Source organism: Saccopteryx bilineata, chromosome 11 (assembly GCF_036850765.1).
Source record: "Saccopteryx bilineata isolate mSacBil1 chromosome 11, mSacBil1_pri_phased_curated, whole genome shotgun sequence".
Classification (NCBI taxonomy): Eukaryota; Metazoa; Chordata; class Mammalia; order Chiroptera; family Emballonuridae; genus Saccopteryx; species Saccopteryx bilineata.
The window spans coordinates 36,905,321-36,922,533 of record NC_089500.1 but is presented as its reverse complement, the minus strand read 5'-3'; the positions used below and the strand labels follow the sequence as shown (position 1 = coordinate 36,922,533).

Below are 17,213 nucleotides of genomic sequence, written 5' to 3'. Positions count from 1 at the left end.
TTGAGCATAGGCTCGCTGGCTTGAGCATGGGATCATAGACATGACCCCATGGTCGCAGGCTTGAGCCCAAAGGTCGCTAGCTTGAAGGCCAAGGTCGCTGGCTTGAGAAGGGTCACTCACTCTGCATTAGCCTCCCCTCATGAAGGCACATATGAGAAAGCAATCAATGAACAACTAAGGAGACTAAGGAGCTGCAACAAAGAATTGATGCTTCTTATCTCTCTCCCTTCCTGTCTGTTTGTCCCTATCTGTCCCTCTCTCTGTCTCTGTCACAAAAAGAAAGAAAAGAATGTATTAATGTAAGAAAAAGAGTATGTTTAGAAAGGAAGAAGTTTGATTTTAGATATAATGCTTTTTAGGTACCTGTGAAACATCCACATAAAGCTTTCTATCAGTCAATTGAAAATAATAAGCCAAATATTAGAGAAATATAAACTTTCTTTTAATCTATGCAAGAAGAAGACTGCAAATGAACCTACTGAGGAAAACCTGATACAGACAGAAAAACCAGCTGTTATCTGTAGATAAAAATTTTCTACACATTTCTGAAAGTTTTTCTTTTCACATTTGATATTTGTTTTTAATACTATAGAAGTTTCTTAGGAACTTTGATCTTATAAAACACAATTCAGGAGAGAACAAATTAGAGGATCACAATGAGCACACTGCAAAGTTAATGACCACCCTTAACACACTTAAAATGATTATTTTTCTAAAATGAGATTCACCATGTCCTTCTGAAAAACATATTCACTGGTAATATACAGAAATACACAGATACTACTATATAAAACCGTGGCAAACCAAGTTTTTGTGAATACTGAAGTTACCTCTCTGTCTAGCTGAGATGATGTTGTGGTAATCACACCTGTGGATGGATGCATATAGAACAGGGTGGGCGACGCTGGCCACTGCTCCAGGATGGTGTACTTCAGGAGCGTGTGAAGTGTGCCAGGTTCATCTTTATCAGTTGCACAAACCTGTCCCACGTTGGAACCTGCATATTAAAAAATCCTCTTTAACTTCCAAAACTTTTACATTTTCAACTTTCCCTCTATATCATTTTTGCCCATCTACTTCGAATATGTTTTGGAACACTTACTTATATATCAAAGTAATAACAGTTTTTATAACAATATAATATAATAATATATTGTGAATTTCTATATAAAGTATCCCTTTCTCTTAAATATCTCAGCAGTCTAAGCTTCTGGTATTTGGTGACCATATTAATATTTATTATATTTAATACATAATTTTATAAATATTGATAATATCCTTTCATGGTCTTTGTAGTTCTAGAGTTCTAAGTATCCTAGAACCTTTTTTCTATTTGTAAGCTTGTACTTAAATTTGATCATATCGGTAAGTTTGCTCTGAAAATTCTTGGTTTAGTTAGATCTTTCTAGAGGAAGGCTCAAAAATTGCATTGTGTCTTCCAGCTAAAATGGTTCATCACACAAGATGAGAAAGCATTTGTTTTATTCTCAGTGGCCTTTATGATTATTCCCAGAAAACTGTCAATCATTTAGTCACTACAGAACATCAGTAGATCTCTTTAAGGCTAAGACTTCAGCTGCTCAAAGGTTTACTCTTTTTGGCATGTGTTCTCTTGAAAGTGTTTATTTTATCTCTACCAGAAAGGCAAGGTAACATTTATTAAGTTGTTCTTATTTTTCAGGCACTGTGCTTGGCATCCCACATGCGTTGTATTTAATCTTTGTGACAAACTTGAATATTGATACCTCACATTACAGATAAGGAAACTAACGGCTCATCAGAATTTTTTAAGTTCCACGGGGCTGCCCTGGTGGGATAGCTCAGTTGGTTAGAGCATCAACCTAAGATGCAAAGATTGTGGGTTGGATCCCAGGCACAGATTGATGTTTCTGTCCATCTCCTTCCCCTTTCCTCTCTCTCTCTAATATCAATAAATAGAAAACAATTTACATAGTAATCAAATTGCCCGGGTCACAGTACACAACTAGCTAATGAAAGGCAGAATGAGATTTCACCCCAGCAGGCGACCCAGTGAGCCCTTTTTCCTTACCAGCAGGATATGCTGCCTCCTGAAGTTCATAGGAACACTGAATTTTTAAATTGAAACCCCCAGTTGCCAAAAATTGTTAAATTGGGTACTCACCAACTCTGCTATGTTCAGCAATTGTAAAAATGAATATTTCTTCTGTAAATATTGGGTAATTATCATTTTCATCCTCAATTTTGATTATCAGGGGAAGTGGTGATTCTGGATTATACCCATCTGGAGTTGTTGCAAAAGCGACCAGCTGCAAAGAGAGTAAAATAATAAGAGCAAAAACAATCATGAAAATATGCTTCAAACTAATGTTGGCTTTTTTTTTTTTTTTTTTTTTGTATTTTTCTGAAGTTGGAAACGGGGAGGCAGTCAGACAGACTCCCGCATGCACCCGACCGGGATCCACCCAGCATGCCCACCAGGGGGCGATGCTCTGCCCATCTGAGGCGTTGCTCTGTTGCAACCAGAGCCATTCTAGCACCTGAGGCAGAGGCCACAGAGCCATCCTCAGTGCCCCGGCAAACTTTTGCAACAATGGAGCCTTGGCTGCGGGAGGGGGAGAGAGAGACAGAGAGGAAGGAGAGGGGGAGGGGTGGAGAAGCAGATGGGCGCTTCTCCTGTGTGCCCTGGCCAGGAATCGAACCCAAGACTCCTGCACGCCAGGCCGATGCTCTACCACTGAGCCAACCGGCCAGGGCCTAATGTTGGCTTTTTAAGTGGTAGACTCTTCCGCATTGCAGTGAGCGATGAGGCTTACACTTTATTATTACATCTGGATATGGACATAACCTTCATGCCACAAAAAGTGGTTAATTTCACAGTGTAGTATATAGCATTTAATGTTTGAATCTGTCTAATATAATAAAGTTTTCCTCACCATTGCTGTATTGTTGTTCAAGAATATAATGATTTTTATTATTATTTTCCCAAAACAGTCTTAAGGATTATTATGTTTTGTTTTGTTTAAGAGTTTCAGGTACATGACTTTTAAATACAATTTCCTGGATATTTTTAACTTTGGAATCTTAGAATTTCAAATTTCCCACATGCAGTTAAATAATGCCTTCTTTTTTACTAATTATAATTTTAAGCATATTGATGATCATATTTAGATAACTATCATCATACAGACTTTTATATTTAAAAAACAGGGAGTCAGAAATAGAACAACTGAATGGCTGTAAGCTGTATGTGGAATATAATTTACTTCTTTTTGATTTTATAATATGAATTTCAATTCCAGTCTTTCTCAGAACAACTATCGTAAAAGAATAGAACAACACAGAGACTTAGAGGGCCATGTTGTAGCAACTCTATTCCTAAGTATTTAATTCAAAGTTCACATGTCTTTTCAGTAAATTTGGTCTGCTGGTGAATACTTAGTTAATCAAGATAGATGTACAATAATTAAAATTGAATTAAGTTAAATGACCATGTCTTGCTGGGAAATCAATGCCTTAGGTTAAATTCTTACATTATACCTCTCATTCCACCGTGGGAAGTCACCCAGATGATGAAAAGACTAAATAATCCCACCTAAGCATTGTTCATAGACGTTATTTGCTCACCACAAGTTAATTATCTCCCACTTCAAGTATATTGAGTCTTAATTCTAAACTTCATGCACTTTCCATCCCTTGCCCTACCATGAAGAGGTTCACAGATCTTCTCTGTTAACTAAATAACTGTCTTTGAAGTTGTACTTTTCTTTTGAAAATAAAGTAGTAAAACTATAATACCAAGAACTTTCTAATGGAATCGATGAAATTCTTTTGGCCTTAAGCCAAAGTTGTGCCATCGGATGCAAAAATGACAAGCTCAGAAAAACAGAAAGGGGTAAATAAATTGAGAATGGAAAACAAAAAAGCCACGAGTAATAATTACTAATATAACATGTAAACTTTAAACTTTACCTCAAAAGAGTCATACTGCTCACGATCCACACGATCAGTACAAAACAGTTTTCCAGTATCTCTCTCTATATAAAATAAATTCTGGGGTTCTTGGTCAACTCCAGGCCCTCTTATAGAATAGTATATAGTATAGTTTTGTGCTGTGTCCGATTCAACCTAGAAGACAGATATTTTATACATGAGATAAATTTTTATTTCATCTATGTATTTATACAATCACATTGCCATTTTTACTGAAATAACTAACCATTCTCTTTATTATGATGTATGGAAAAAATGCAACTAAAGAATAAGGATGACTGACAATTGAGAAATTTTGAGAGCAAAGCATGAGGAGAATAATGTAGTGGCTTCTTAGTTTTCCAGAATAACTAAGGAATACTTTAAAAGCAAAATAATTCTTATATGGACCAAACATCTAAGACTTTTCCTGTCTTAGAAAATATCTTAGATAATTCTGAGCGTAAAAAAATGTCATTTTTAAAAAAAATTCTGAATTTTTATTTTATACAGCAGTAGACAAAAAAAGGTTTATAGTTATAATATAAATAATAGAATAATTAATAAATACCATTACAAGAATAACCTGTTTTACATATTCACAACTGTAAACCTACTTTTTCCCTCCCCATATGATATACTATTTGAGATACTACTGCATTTGAAATGTTTTCTTTGCATGGCAAACACTTGGGAAAATGCTTTCCTTAATTAGTTTTTGTTATTTGTCATCATCTTCTGTGTTATAGGAGCTGAGTTTATGTGTGTTTGGAGGGGGTATAATGAGAATAGAAATGGTGTAATAACCTGGCAAGTGTAATATTCTGGTACTCGATTCAAAAAGCAACCTTTTTCCAAGTTGTTTTAAACCTCTTGGTAAGGTCTTGACCACAGATCAGGATGATAAACACAATTATTTTCTAACAATTTATTTCTCAACTGCAATGTGCTATTCTCTCAGTTGCGTTAACTTTGGAGTGAACTGTAAAGGAGGCTTCCCTCTCACCATTTCAAGAACTCAGGGAAAGAAAATGCAAATCATAGATTGAATGGTAATGCCCACTCAAGTGGAAGAAAGCAAAAAGATTTGCGAAGGTTTCCACTAAAAGTTTTAAAAAAGAGAATGGGAGAAAGTGTGGATCTAGTATGATTTAAGTAGTAGACTTGGGGATAAGTAATAGAAAGGAACATATGTCTTCTTCCTTCACAACATTTGGTCTTTTATTAGCAATTTCCATCCTTTTTTACGAACGATGTTTGTGAGTTTTCTAGAGTATACCCAGGCTTTGTGATACCCTTCTTTATACAAAAATTCATTAAGGAACCATGTGTTTGAGATTGTTAGATGGCTTTTACAGTTTTATTAATGACTTTTGCATGATTAAAACAGAAAAGTATGTGCAGATATAAAGATATATACTTATACCCATCTATTGAAACATAGATGTACATATTCATTCATATATTCATATATCTCCTAAATACTGTCTTTTAAATTCTCATTGTCTGAATTAAAAAATAACAGTAGAAACCACAGACCATCACAGTAGAAAGAAAGTAAATTGTACCTGTTGAAGAAACAGGGGGAAAGGGCCCAAGGAATTCTCTAACATTGAACAAGGAATTGGAGCCCATCTTCTCTTGGCACGTCTTAGAACTTTTTCTTTAGGATGACTTCGCTTTAGCACCTCAATTTAGAAAAAAAGAAAAATATAATAAAGTCAACGACCATACTATTCTCAAATACTAGAACATTGATACATCTTTTTCCTCTCATGAGGATTATGAGGTGTATGACCATCGTAGTGCTTGAAAATCAAACTAAACATCAACACTGCAAAAGGATCATGAAAAGATAAATGCCGTAACTGTTATCCCAGCCATCCTCATGAGAAAATAACTTGATGGCCACACAGAATAAAGAGAGATGAAATTGGAAGCCTAGAATCAAAACCGAAAAAGAAATTACTCTTTCCACACTGCCACGCAAAAACATGGAAGGAGAGATATACAAAGAAAATAAGTAGACACTGCGCCCTTCTAAATTTGCTATAAGCATCATCCGCTCATCAGCAACTAGGAAGAGCTGGGGCCCAACAATGAGATCTGTGTCAGAACAGGGAGAGAAACATGGTGACAAGTCTCAAACTGCTACAGTGAGTAATAGCCAATGATAGAACAGAAGTCACTTTGACCTTGAATGTTACAATATAATAAGTATAGGTGAGGTCCAAGTCTCAACCTAAAATAATCATCTGCTTTTCTAAGACTGCAAAATATGCTTCCAGATAGAGTTTCAAAACCTGTTTTTAAAAATCTGTTTTATAGTAACGATCAAGAAATGTTCCTTTGTGTCTAACCACAAGGTCTCATGCTGTTGCATATCTCAAATTCTCCTATGTCCCAAAGAAAAGGAATTACAACTTCTAATTAACCCATGTTGTACACTGTTGTACCCTTTGAACACTGTTAATTTGCATCATGGTTTTCATTCTTCTTCAAGCTAAACTATCCCATTTCCTTTCTGAGTCCACATCTTCCCTGGAAACGTCAGTTATACCTGAAGAAAATACTTCATTATACTTCATTTTGTAGTTTGATATACCTTTGTTTGGTGCTCTAAAAGAACAAGTATTTTCTTTTCTTCTTGGTTCTCAGTGTTGGAAAGTGATATGGTAAAATTTCTCTTCTCTGAGGACAAAAGAATAGCATTTGTTGTATAGACAGAACCATCTTCTAAAACTTGAAAATCAGGATTACTTGAATGAATTAGATTTGCAGACTTAAAACACTCCTTCAGGTCAACTGTAAAAAAAATACACAAAGCAGTCTTTGTAAGGTAAAAAATTCCAATATATAGTTTTAACAATGATATATAGATTGGGGGGGGCAAAAACTTAAAATTAATTACATAGAACTTATTTTTTACTTTTAAAAGAATATATGAAACTATGGTTAGTTAAGTTGTGTGAAAAATAAATACTACTGACAGTATATCACTTTTAATATCTATACTATATCCTTTTAAAGAAGAGACATTTGTCTTGTAATAAAGACACAGAAATCTCATTGTTTGAATATTTAAACCAACACTAAAAAAAAAAAATCTTTCTTTTTTTTTACCCAAGCATTCACAGTAGTTTTTTTTCTCTTTTATTGAATTTATTGAACTGTCACTGGTTAACAAAAAAATTTTCTTTATTAACTGAAAATTAGTACATTTGAAGTTACACATAATCTAGAAGATTAAGATTAACAGTTATTAACCCTTTGAGTAGTACAAACGTCATATACATTCCTCATGCCTCCTAACCATCCAGAATACGACTGTACATGTGTAAGGCAACATTAAAAAAAGGTAATTGTATGTCCTTCTTATTTCCATAAACTTGTTATCAAACAAACATGATTTTAAGTTAATAGAACTGTAACTAAAACTAATTTCATTGTTTGAAAAAAACTCACTCCCGGGTGTCAGCGAGCATGAAAAAAAACTCACTACTCAAAAGATTAAATTAAAATGTTATTGAACTCTTTATATCTATTATTAAATTGTCATCATATTCTGTGTTCTCATTAATCTGATCTTTTATACAGTTAAGTCATGTAAAAAAAATTAATATAGAAGAAATAATAAGTGAAAGTCAAAAAGGTCAATAAGATGCCAAAATATTTTAGGTAGTGGTGGTATTCAAATAATTTAACAACTGGTTCTTTGCCTTATTGACTGTTTTAAGTATTAAAATACAATATACCAAAGGTAGTTTATTATTTCATGCATTAAATACTTAAATAAGAACACAAAACTAGATTATAAGAGTTTTAAAATATTAATGAAAAAATATTAAATAATACCTGACAAAAAGCAATAAAACTGTTATTTAAGATATTTCCATATGGCTTCTTGATTGGCATCCTCACTTGCAATTTTTCACCCATGGATGGGATGAACATTACTATGGGCACTTAGAATATGCTGTTGTGCAGATGAACATTAAAAAAGAGTAAGGAAAGTGCATTTGTGATTTCCATATTGGGTGGCTGCTCAGGCGCCCACCTTAGACAACCCTGATTCCAAGTGCCCTTTTAACAACCAGTTCACTGAACTCAACAAAAAATTAGATATTGATTCTGCTGAATTGGTATGAACCAGCTGAATCCCACCACTGGTTTTAGGCCCAAAATCCAAAAACAATTAAACTTAAGAAACAGTTTCAATACTATTTCTTAATTTTATAGAAGCATGTTAAAACATATACCATATCTTTCAATTAATGTAAATATTAATAAATTTTTAGTACTCAAACTAAACTTTTTTTATCTACTTCATATGATCATGTTTTTCAATTAAAAAATAAAATATTCCTTTTATTAGAATGATACCATACACATTATAAATGATAAAGTACTATACTTGTTATAACTCTTAGTACCTACACAGTTATTGTTCTAAAAGTTCCATTCATTTTACAAGATCACACAAATTAGGATTTTACATATCTTGGAAGTTTCTTACCTCTACCAACAAATTTCTCAGCATCTAGTTTGGATGGAACATGCAGTGTCACATTATTGCAGGCATCACAGGCAAATGTTAAGACCTAAAAAACCAATTCAATATTATGCATTTAAAAAGATACTTCTAATGTATATATAGTTTATTTAAATTATGTTTTCTCTAAACCTATGTACTCTGGTTAATCAATATCACCCTGTTAAATTTGTCTAAATAAAAAAATTTCTATGATTATAAGTCAGTTTACATAATTATCAAAATAACATTAAAAGCATACACTGAAGTAAAAAGTCAGAAAAAAATTTGTATCAAGAGGAAGAATAAAATTAAAAAGTGAGAGTCATGGCTCACTCCTTCACAAAGCATATAAACTCAAAGAATTCCTTACTTTTTTGGGCTTTGTTTCCTATTCTATAAAAGAAGTTAATCGTAATTTCACAATCCTAGTAGGTATGTTGAAGAACCAATGACAACTTAGGCAGGAGAGCACTGAAACTATTACGGAGGCAGCACAGGTGTGTAAATAAGAGAAACAAAAACAAACTTAATGAGCCAGCAAAATGTTTTCATTAACTGTCAACAGCTTAAATGAACTATGGTACCAAATCAATAATAGCCTAACGAAAATCCCAATGCTTTTAAAAAGTGGCATTTATTCACTGCTGTGGAGTGAGTTGGAAAGTATTTATGTAATATTCAACAGGAATAAATAGAGAACTTTGGAATACAAACTTAACTTTGAAGGTGAATTTTCTCATAAATAAGAATTAAGGTCATTTTAGAAAATATTTGGCCCTGGCTGGCTAGCTCAATGGTAGAGCGTTTGCCCAGTTTGTGGAAGTCCAGGGTTCTTTTCCCAGTCAGGGCACACAGGAGAAGTGCCCATTTGCTTCTCCACCTTTCTACCTCTACTTTCTCTCTGTCTCTCTCTTCCCCTCCCACAGCCAAGGCTCCATTAGAGCAAAAGTTGGCCCAGGAACTGACGATGGATCCATGACCTCCACTTCAGGCGCTAGAATGGTTTCAGTTGCAATGCAGCAATGCCCCAGATGGGCAGAATATCGCCCCCTGATGGGCATGCACAGTGGATCTCGGTAGAGTGCATGTGGGAGTCTGTCTCTCTGCCTCCCAGCTTCTCACTTCAGAAAATTTTTTTTAAAAAGAAAGAAAAAAGAAAATAAAAATATTGACAAAAATTTTTAAATGAGTTAGTGATTTATGGTGAACAAACTCCAATACAATATATATTTGAACATACTGAAATTTAATTCTGTTCTTTCTGAAATTTTATAATGAATGCTTCTGAATGATTCACAATTTTTCTTCTATAGTCTAACCAAATGCAATATAGGTAAAACTAACATTTACATCATTGTTTACAAAGTCTATAAACAAAAATTAAAATCAGCAAAATTTTTTCTTTTCTTCTGAGCCACTGAGCCAACTGGCCAGGGAAAAATCAGCAAAACCTGGATAAAAATTTTTACTCCCAATACACATTAAAGGTCCTTTCATTATCTAATTTTAATTACATGTGAAGAGTTAGGTAAAGCAGAAACTATATTTCACTTAGAAATTGGGGGGTGAACACAAAGAAGAGAATGTCTATGAACTCTCTTCGTTGTGATGAACATGAGAAGAGTTGTCAATGGCTGTAGAGTCCAGAGAGAGCAGGAAAAGAGTCAGATGACTGAGGATTCCAGCTCACAGTGACTGAAAGCATACACCCACTTATTCAGGCAAAGTCTATGAGCTGTGTACTAGGTGCTACACAGTGTTCAAAGGCTACAACAATAAACAAAGCAAAGTCCTTAACCTAGATGACGTTATAATGAGACAAAAAAAATTAATACGCAAATGCACAAAAGTTACATAATGCTAAGAAATAAATGTTACAAGATAAAAAACAAAGAGAGAGAAGGTGACAAAGGGAATGAAATGAGGAAGCAAACCAGTTCACCAATGGAAGAGTCTTCCAAGTGGAACAAAACCAGAACAAAGGCCCTGGAAAGGGATGTTACCTGTATCTTGGAGAAACAAAACGGAGGTTATCATAGCAGAGCAGGGTGAGGAAAGAGTGATAGGAGATGATATTAAAGCGACAAGCATATCAAGTAGGGTTGAAAAGGCCATGTGAAGAACTGCAGACTTCATTCTGAGTTCAAAGAGAAGCAATGTCAGCTTTAGAAGCAGCAGAGAGGCATAACCTGGCAAGCCTTTATTTACAACAGAATCATCTGGTGACTAGTCCATAAAGAAGCAAGAGTGGGAGCAAGGAGACCAATTTAGAAGCTACAGGAGGAATCTAAGAGAGGGAAGATGGTGACTTGGACTAAGGTATAAACAGGGGAAAAGGCAAAAAATGGCTGGATTAAGACAATACTTTGGATAAGTGTCCTATATATCCATTCATGCATTCAACAAATATTTATGGAATCTCTACTATGTGTCAGACACAAAGAAGTAGACACGATCTTCATGATACACTTGATTCAAGAGTAAAGTATATTAGTAATTTCAGTGAAGTACAATAATGCTATGCTAGGGTACTATGGCAGAACAGGGGAAACTAACTTTGTTTAAGAGCTAGATAATGTCACCTGAAGAGTGGCTACAAGTTATCCATGTCAAGAAGAGGCAGAGCTTAAATGTGTTAAAGAGAAGAATGGCATATGCAAAGGCCCAGTGATGACACAGACTTGAACATGAAAATCAGGAATAGCTGATAGATATAGAATGAGGGGACAAAATTTATGTTTTAAAAGAAGTAAGTATGGACAGATTCTAAATAGCACTATAAACTATAGAGGTATTATTTCCTAAAGAGAATAAGACAGAAATTTGTTTTAAGCAGATAAATTATATATAAGACGCTTTCAACTTGAAGAAGGTAAGTCTGACCAGGGTGGACAATGGATCGGAGGAACAATTTTGATTTCCAATAATGGCAACTAGGATATTCACACAATCCCCTTATCAACACTGAAAATGATGAATACATTTCTCTGTAGACACCCTAAAGGAACTGCTAGGAAAATAACTGAGGATAATGCAGGGACACAGATTGGTACATAGAAATGACTTCTAATCTGAAAAGATCTTACTCTGTTTTTTGGATTCCATTGAAAAGAATGAATCAATGCACGTGTCCGCCTAGACTAGAATTGCCCACATTAACGTGGGAACCAAATACAAAGCCTCCATTGCAGGGGGGAGCTTGAAGTAAACTGGAGCTTGCGTGGATCTGTGTTACACATTCATAACACTTGCTTGGTCTAGGGTCCTCATACTTTCACCTAACATAAAGGCCTGGCATGGGATCAACACCATAGATGCTGAAAGACATTTGAGCAAATTCAATAACCATTCTTAGATATTTTTTAAATTGCCCCAAAATAGAATCAATAGGTATTTCTTCAATAAGATTTTTATATTATATTAAAATCACAACATTAATGGGAAAATAAAAACGGTAGCCACACTACTCAGAAACAAGACAGACTTCCCAAGGTCATTATTTACAGTTAACACTATGTTAAAATATATCAGGCAAGAGGAAGATATTAAACAGCAAATGAATTGGAAAGAAAGAGGTAAAAAATAAATTTATTTACATTTGATTCACCTGGAAAACCCCAGCAAATCAACCAATAAATTACTACAAAACATTAAGAGAGTTTCAGCAAAGGAGCAGTAGTAACAATTAAAATGTAGGAATCATTAGTATTTATACACATAGATAAAACTAGTTAAATAATATACTAGAAGAGAAGAACTTGTTTTTGAAAGCAATAAGATAGAATGCCAAGGAATAAACTTAACAAGAAACATGTAAAACCTATTTGAGAAAAATCCAAAAATATTTCTGAAAGACACTAAAGTAGACTTGCACAGAGATAGATCTTTATTTTGAAAAGGAAAATAAACAATATGAATATATCAATTTTCACTAAGTTATAAATTTTATAGTCCTAAAAAAATCCTAACAGTATTTTTTTTCTGGAGCAAGACAGGCTGATTCAAAAGTTCATAAGAAAATATCATTAATTAAGAGTAGACAGGACAATTATAAACAAAATCAATGAAAGGATAATTAGTCTTAGCACATATTAAAAGATACTATCAAGTCTCAAAAATAAAAATAATGCAGTATTAGTATACAAAAACCTGAAAGCTATTAAAAGCATACAAATTGGAAAGGAAGAAGTAAAACAGATTAGTTTGCATTTGATGTAACTGTATACAGCCCCCAAAGGCAGTAACTTTTATGTTACATCTATGAGAGTTTCTATTAAGTCACATTGTTGCCTACACAGCATGCTGTCAAACTTTTGGATGTTTGCCAAATAAGAAATGACATTTCAAGGTAGTTTTAAATCCATCATTGCTTATTATGAATGAGGCTGAAATATTTTTATGGGACAAATTTATTACTTTATGTGAATTTTTCATGTCCATGTTCATGTTAGACTTGATTGAGAAGAGCACCTTATATATTAGATTAACCTTTTAAAATATGATCTGACAATATTTTTTTCCCACTGTCTCAGTTACCTTTGACTTTGCTTAGGATATTTTTTATTTGTTCAGTATAGTTTTTTTGTCATGGACAAGTGTTTGTCTATGTGTATTTTAATATAATTGATTTTCTCAATTTTAATAAACGGCTTTTCAAATCTGAGCCATAGATAGGCCTTTTGGACTCCAAATTTAAATAGGAATTCATCATGTTTTCTTCTATTATCTGTATGGCATATGCTGTACTTAAATCTTTCATCTATTTGGAATTTTCTATGGTGTTCTATATGAATATGGATTCACCTTAATATTTTGCCAAATGACTGCCTAGATCAAGTACTGTATGTAGTCTCATACCATATATACATAGTACAGTATAATATATATGTATATATCTCCTCAATGATGTTATATGCCATGTGTCATAAAATAGCTCTCCAGTTAGTCATATACAACCTTCATGGAGGGGAAAGGAAGCTGGTGATAGCTACCAAAGTTACAGTCATTTATACTTTTATCTGGCAATCCCATTTCTATTATACTGATACCCCTGCCCATATATGAAGTAACATATGTATACAGATTTACTCAATGTGACAATATTTGTAATAGCAAAGAGTAACAGCAGAGGTGATGGATAGTAATAAAAATATCCACGAGATATTTCTAAATGTAGATTTAATGGGACTGAATGATTATTTAAGGGAGGGGAACAGTGAGGAAGGAAAAACAAATAGCTTCCAGACTTTTTACTTGAGGAAAAATGTGTACCTTAGTGTCATTTATTGAAATACAGGAAGGACACTAGAAGAAAAGCAACATTGTTTGGGAAGATAAACATTGTGCCATACATCAGAGGTAGAGCGATATAAAGACCTATTGTTCAATAAAGAGACCCAAACTAGCAAAATAAATTTCCTATATGTAGGCATCTGTATGACATTTTAGGGACAAGATGTAGAATAGAAGGTCCAATTCTGAGTGGTCAAGAATATCAAAAGAAAAGAAGAGTAAATTTCAAGATAAAGGGACAATCTACAAAGAGGAATTATGTAAGGAAGAATTTGGATTCAGCAATAAAGATGCCGCATGATCTTAGAAAGAGAAGCTTCCTTAGGTATTTGGAGAGAAGTCAGATATCAAGTGGTTAAGCTATGTGTGAGGTGAGGCAATATTAGGAAGTGGCGAAGAGTGGATTAGTGAAGTGGTGGAGGATTCCTGGGGTATATCAGGAGCGAGAAATGTAAAGGGTGTCTCCCCTCTCCCCCAAGTCATGCTTATTTAATAGTATCTTCTACTCAGATAGTCTGTACGCATTGATTCCACTTGAAGCTCACAATGGCAACAACCAGCCCAGGCTGGCAGGGCGCTGTGGTGACAGGCCCAAGAGCATCAGAGCAACTTGTGGGGCGCAGAGCAAGCCTTCCTTCAAGCTTAATTGCATCAGAATGAGGGGTGCAGCCAGAGCCTGGAATCATTTCCTCTCCACCCCACTTCTGGTCTATCCTGCTGTAAAGCTAAGGAAGGTCACGAAATGGGGATTATTTGATTTATTTATTCACTTACAAGCACTTTCTTTTAAAAGGGACCTGAGATGAAGGTAGAACGTTCTGTAATTATATACAAAGCAATGCTATTTATCACCTGTGACTAATCACCCTCTTTCCTTCAAAGAACAATGACCAATGGTGTAAAACAGAGGTGGCAACTTTATTAGGAATCTAACCAAAATTCATTCCTTTGTCATTGGCTACATATTTTGTGACCGTTACTCATTCCATTCTCGGTTTCCTCAACCTTAAGGTGTTGTTAACTGTGGTACACTCGGCTTTTTCTATGGTATTAATGTGCCCGGGAGTTTAGTTAAGGGTTTGGAGTCCCTGGAGTACTAAGTACCTTCTAATAATAGTAACAACTACAATTTTGCTACTTTAAAAATTAAGAAATTCCTTTAAAATAAGAATGGTAGAGAAGGGGAAAACATCCAAAATTTTCCGTCCCCCTCCCCCTCCACTCCCCCAGTTCCACCACTCCAGGAATCTTCCCACTGTCTGTCGGTCCGTCTCCTTGTCCTTCAGGTTTGACTGGAGACCCAACAACAGCCAAAGTCCCAGTGTCAAAGGGCACCAGCGACCTGAGCACTCTCCCGCATACAGTCGGTCTATTTCCAGTCTCTCCTTCCAGACGACCCAGGAAGTCCAGTCTGGGGCACCTTTGATCCCAAACTTTCCAGGGGGAGATCCCATTCTTTTCTGCCGCGGGAAGAGGGCTTTCCCGCCGCAAATACGGCCACTCCTTTCAGCTCCCAGCTCCGGTTGGGTAGGGTCTTCGCTATTGCGTTTTTTAAAGTGGAAAGGAAGCGGGAGGGCAGGGGGCAGAAGAATCCAGATGACAAGAGATCTGGATGATCATTTTCTCCAAAATTCAGGGTAAGGTAACCTCACATGGTGACAGGAAAAAGTGGAAACTACAAAAGTTCACATAAAGCCAGCGCGTCCACGCAGAGGGTCTCCCCTTCAATGACCTGACCCGGCACGGAAGCCGCAGGGACCTCACCTTTCCGGGGAGGCGCGCGAGGAGCCGGGGCAGCGCCGGCGCGGCGCTCGCTGCGCGTCCCCGGAGGCCAGGCTTTCGGAAGGGCGTCCGCACCCCGGCTCCGTCTCCACCTGCCCGCGCTGATTACATCTCCGGGAGACACGCTTCTCTCCCCTTCGGGATCGCGCGCCCGGGTCACCGGCCTCCTGCCCTCCGCCCTCCCCCACCGCCACCGGCTCCCGTTCCCAGTGAGCCCCAGGCCCGCCACCCGTGTCCGCCGCGGTCCCCAGAGTGTCCCCCTCGCGGCCCGGACAGCCACTCACCGTGAGGGTCAGCAGGAGCTGCCGGCCGAGGGCTCGGGCCCGGGAGCGCGTGGCTGGGGCCGCCGCCATGGGAGGGCTCGGGGCGGGTCGCGGGCGCGACGCCGGAGGCCGGGCTGGGAGGGCTGCGCGGGGCCAGAGGCCGCGGCCGGGACGCAGGCGGGCGGCCCCTCGGCGGGAGACCAGGCGGAGCGCTGGGGGAGCCGCTGTCCCCGGTCTCTCTCTGCAGCGTCCGCTCCGTTCTCCAGGGGCTTTACTTGTGGCCGAGGGTGGGGCTCCAGACGCGTCCGAAAGACACCGATCGGCCCCTCCTTAGTATTTTCTTAAGTCTCCATTTCTTTAAGAGCGCCACAGGTGGGAACTCCCTCGGGCCGCCACCCTCCTACCTGCCCCAGGTGTTTCTCACCGGCGGACGGACGCCGCCGACCCGCCCCGCCGGCCCCCCGCCCCGGTGTCCGCCTGCGGGATTAGCGGGCAGCCCTGCCCAGCACAAGCCCTGACGGTACAAAGACTCCCTCCCGGAGCGCGCCAGTCCCGGGGAAGGCGCGGGTCCGAGCGCGCTCCCAGCCCGGCTCCGCCTCTCGGGCCGCAGCGGGCCCGGGCCCGGGGTCGAGGCCCACCCGCGGCGACCGCCTGCCGGCCGGGGACGTCTGATTGAGTGTCACAGCTGCCCGAGGCTCACCTGTTGGAGGGTGACTGCAGGGAGACTGCTTTACTAACTTTTTGCTGAAACTAATTTACTGCAGACCTCCAGGTGGAGTTGAGACACGGCTTTCGTCCGTAGGCACATATTTCTTTGAGGTCTTGGAGGGCTTTTTAAAGAAATTTCACGGCCAATGCCACAGAAAGTTACCAGAAGTTAAAACAACAGTATACTATATATATTTATCAAGGCTACAAGAAAATAACAAAAGCAAGGGTTATTTATTACAGAAAATGCGTTGCTTGAGGTCCTAAACTGTTGGCTAAATGTGAGCTACTGATTTTCTTCAAAATCATCCCTTGTCACAATTAAAGCCAACCACTGCCTTCTTATAACTTGTCATTTAACTTGGACCCCTGGACATCTAGTGGAAATTTCTCCCATCCTTTGCTACCACACAAACCAGAATTTGTGGTGAGGGAAAAAAAAAAAAAAGTATGGGATAAAATTTGCGTTTTGATTTGAAGTGGACTTAAACCAGATGACTTATTGCAGCACTTAATCTGGAAGATTAAAACATAAAAGCAGAATGCTTTCAGCTCTTCAGAAAGTAATGACAGGGTTTTCTGACTCATTCTTCTGTACTTTTCAGTTATGAACTTACACCAGGAAACTCTGACCACAAAGGAGAGACTTGTCTGTTCCATTTTGTTTAGTTCGTCTCCTCAAG

The 17,213-nt window shown here is 37.5% G+C and overlaps 1 protein-coding gene across 2 annotated transcripts in view; it reads right to left on the bottom strand.

Moving 5' to 3' along the window:
- DSC2 (desmocollin 2) overlaps positions 1-16,391 on the bottom strand; it is a 32,556-nt gene extending 16,165 nt beyond the window's left edge. Inside the window, exons 1-7 of one of the 2 annotated variants that reach the window (XM_066246232.1) lie at positions 15,844-16,391; positions 8,468-8,552; positions 6,557-6,756; positions 5,520-5,639; positions 3,952-4,107; positions 2,144-2,288; positions 831-997 (exon numbers count right to left, since the gene is read on the bottom strand). In XM_066246232.1, coding sequence (XP_066102329.1) covers positions 831-997; positions 2,144-2,288; positions 3,952-4,107; positions 5,520-5,639; positions 6,557-6,756; positions 8,468-8,552; positions 15,844-15,912 — 942 coding nt within the window. In that variant the 5' untranslated portion in view covers positions 15,913-16,391. The remainder of the gene's footprint in view (positions 1-830; positions 998-2,143; positions 2,289-3,951; positions 4,108-5,519; positions 5,640-6,556; positions 6,757-8,467; positions 8,553-15,843) is intronic. The other variant, XM_066246231.1, reaches the window with a different exon arrangement.
- Positions 16,392-17,213: the final 822 nt, after the last annotated feature.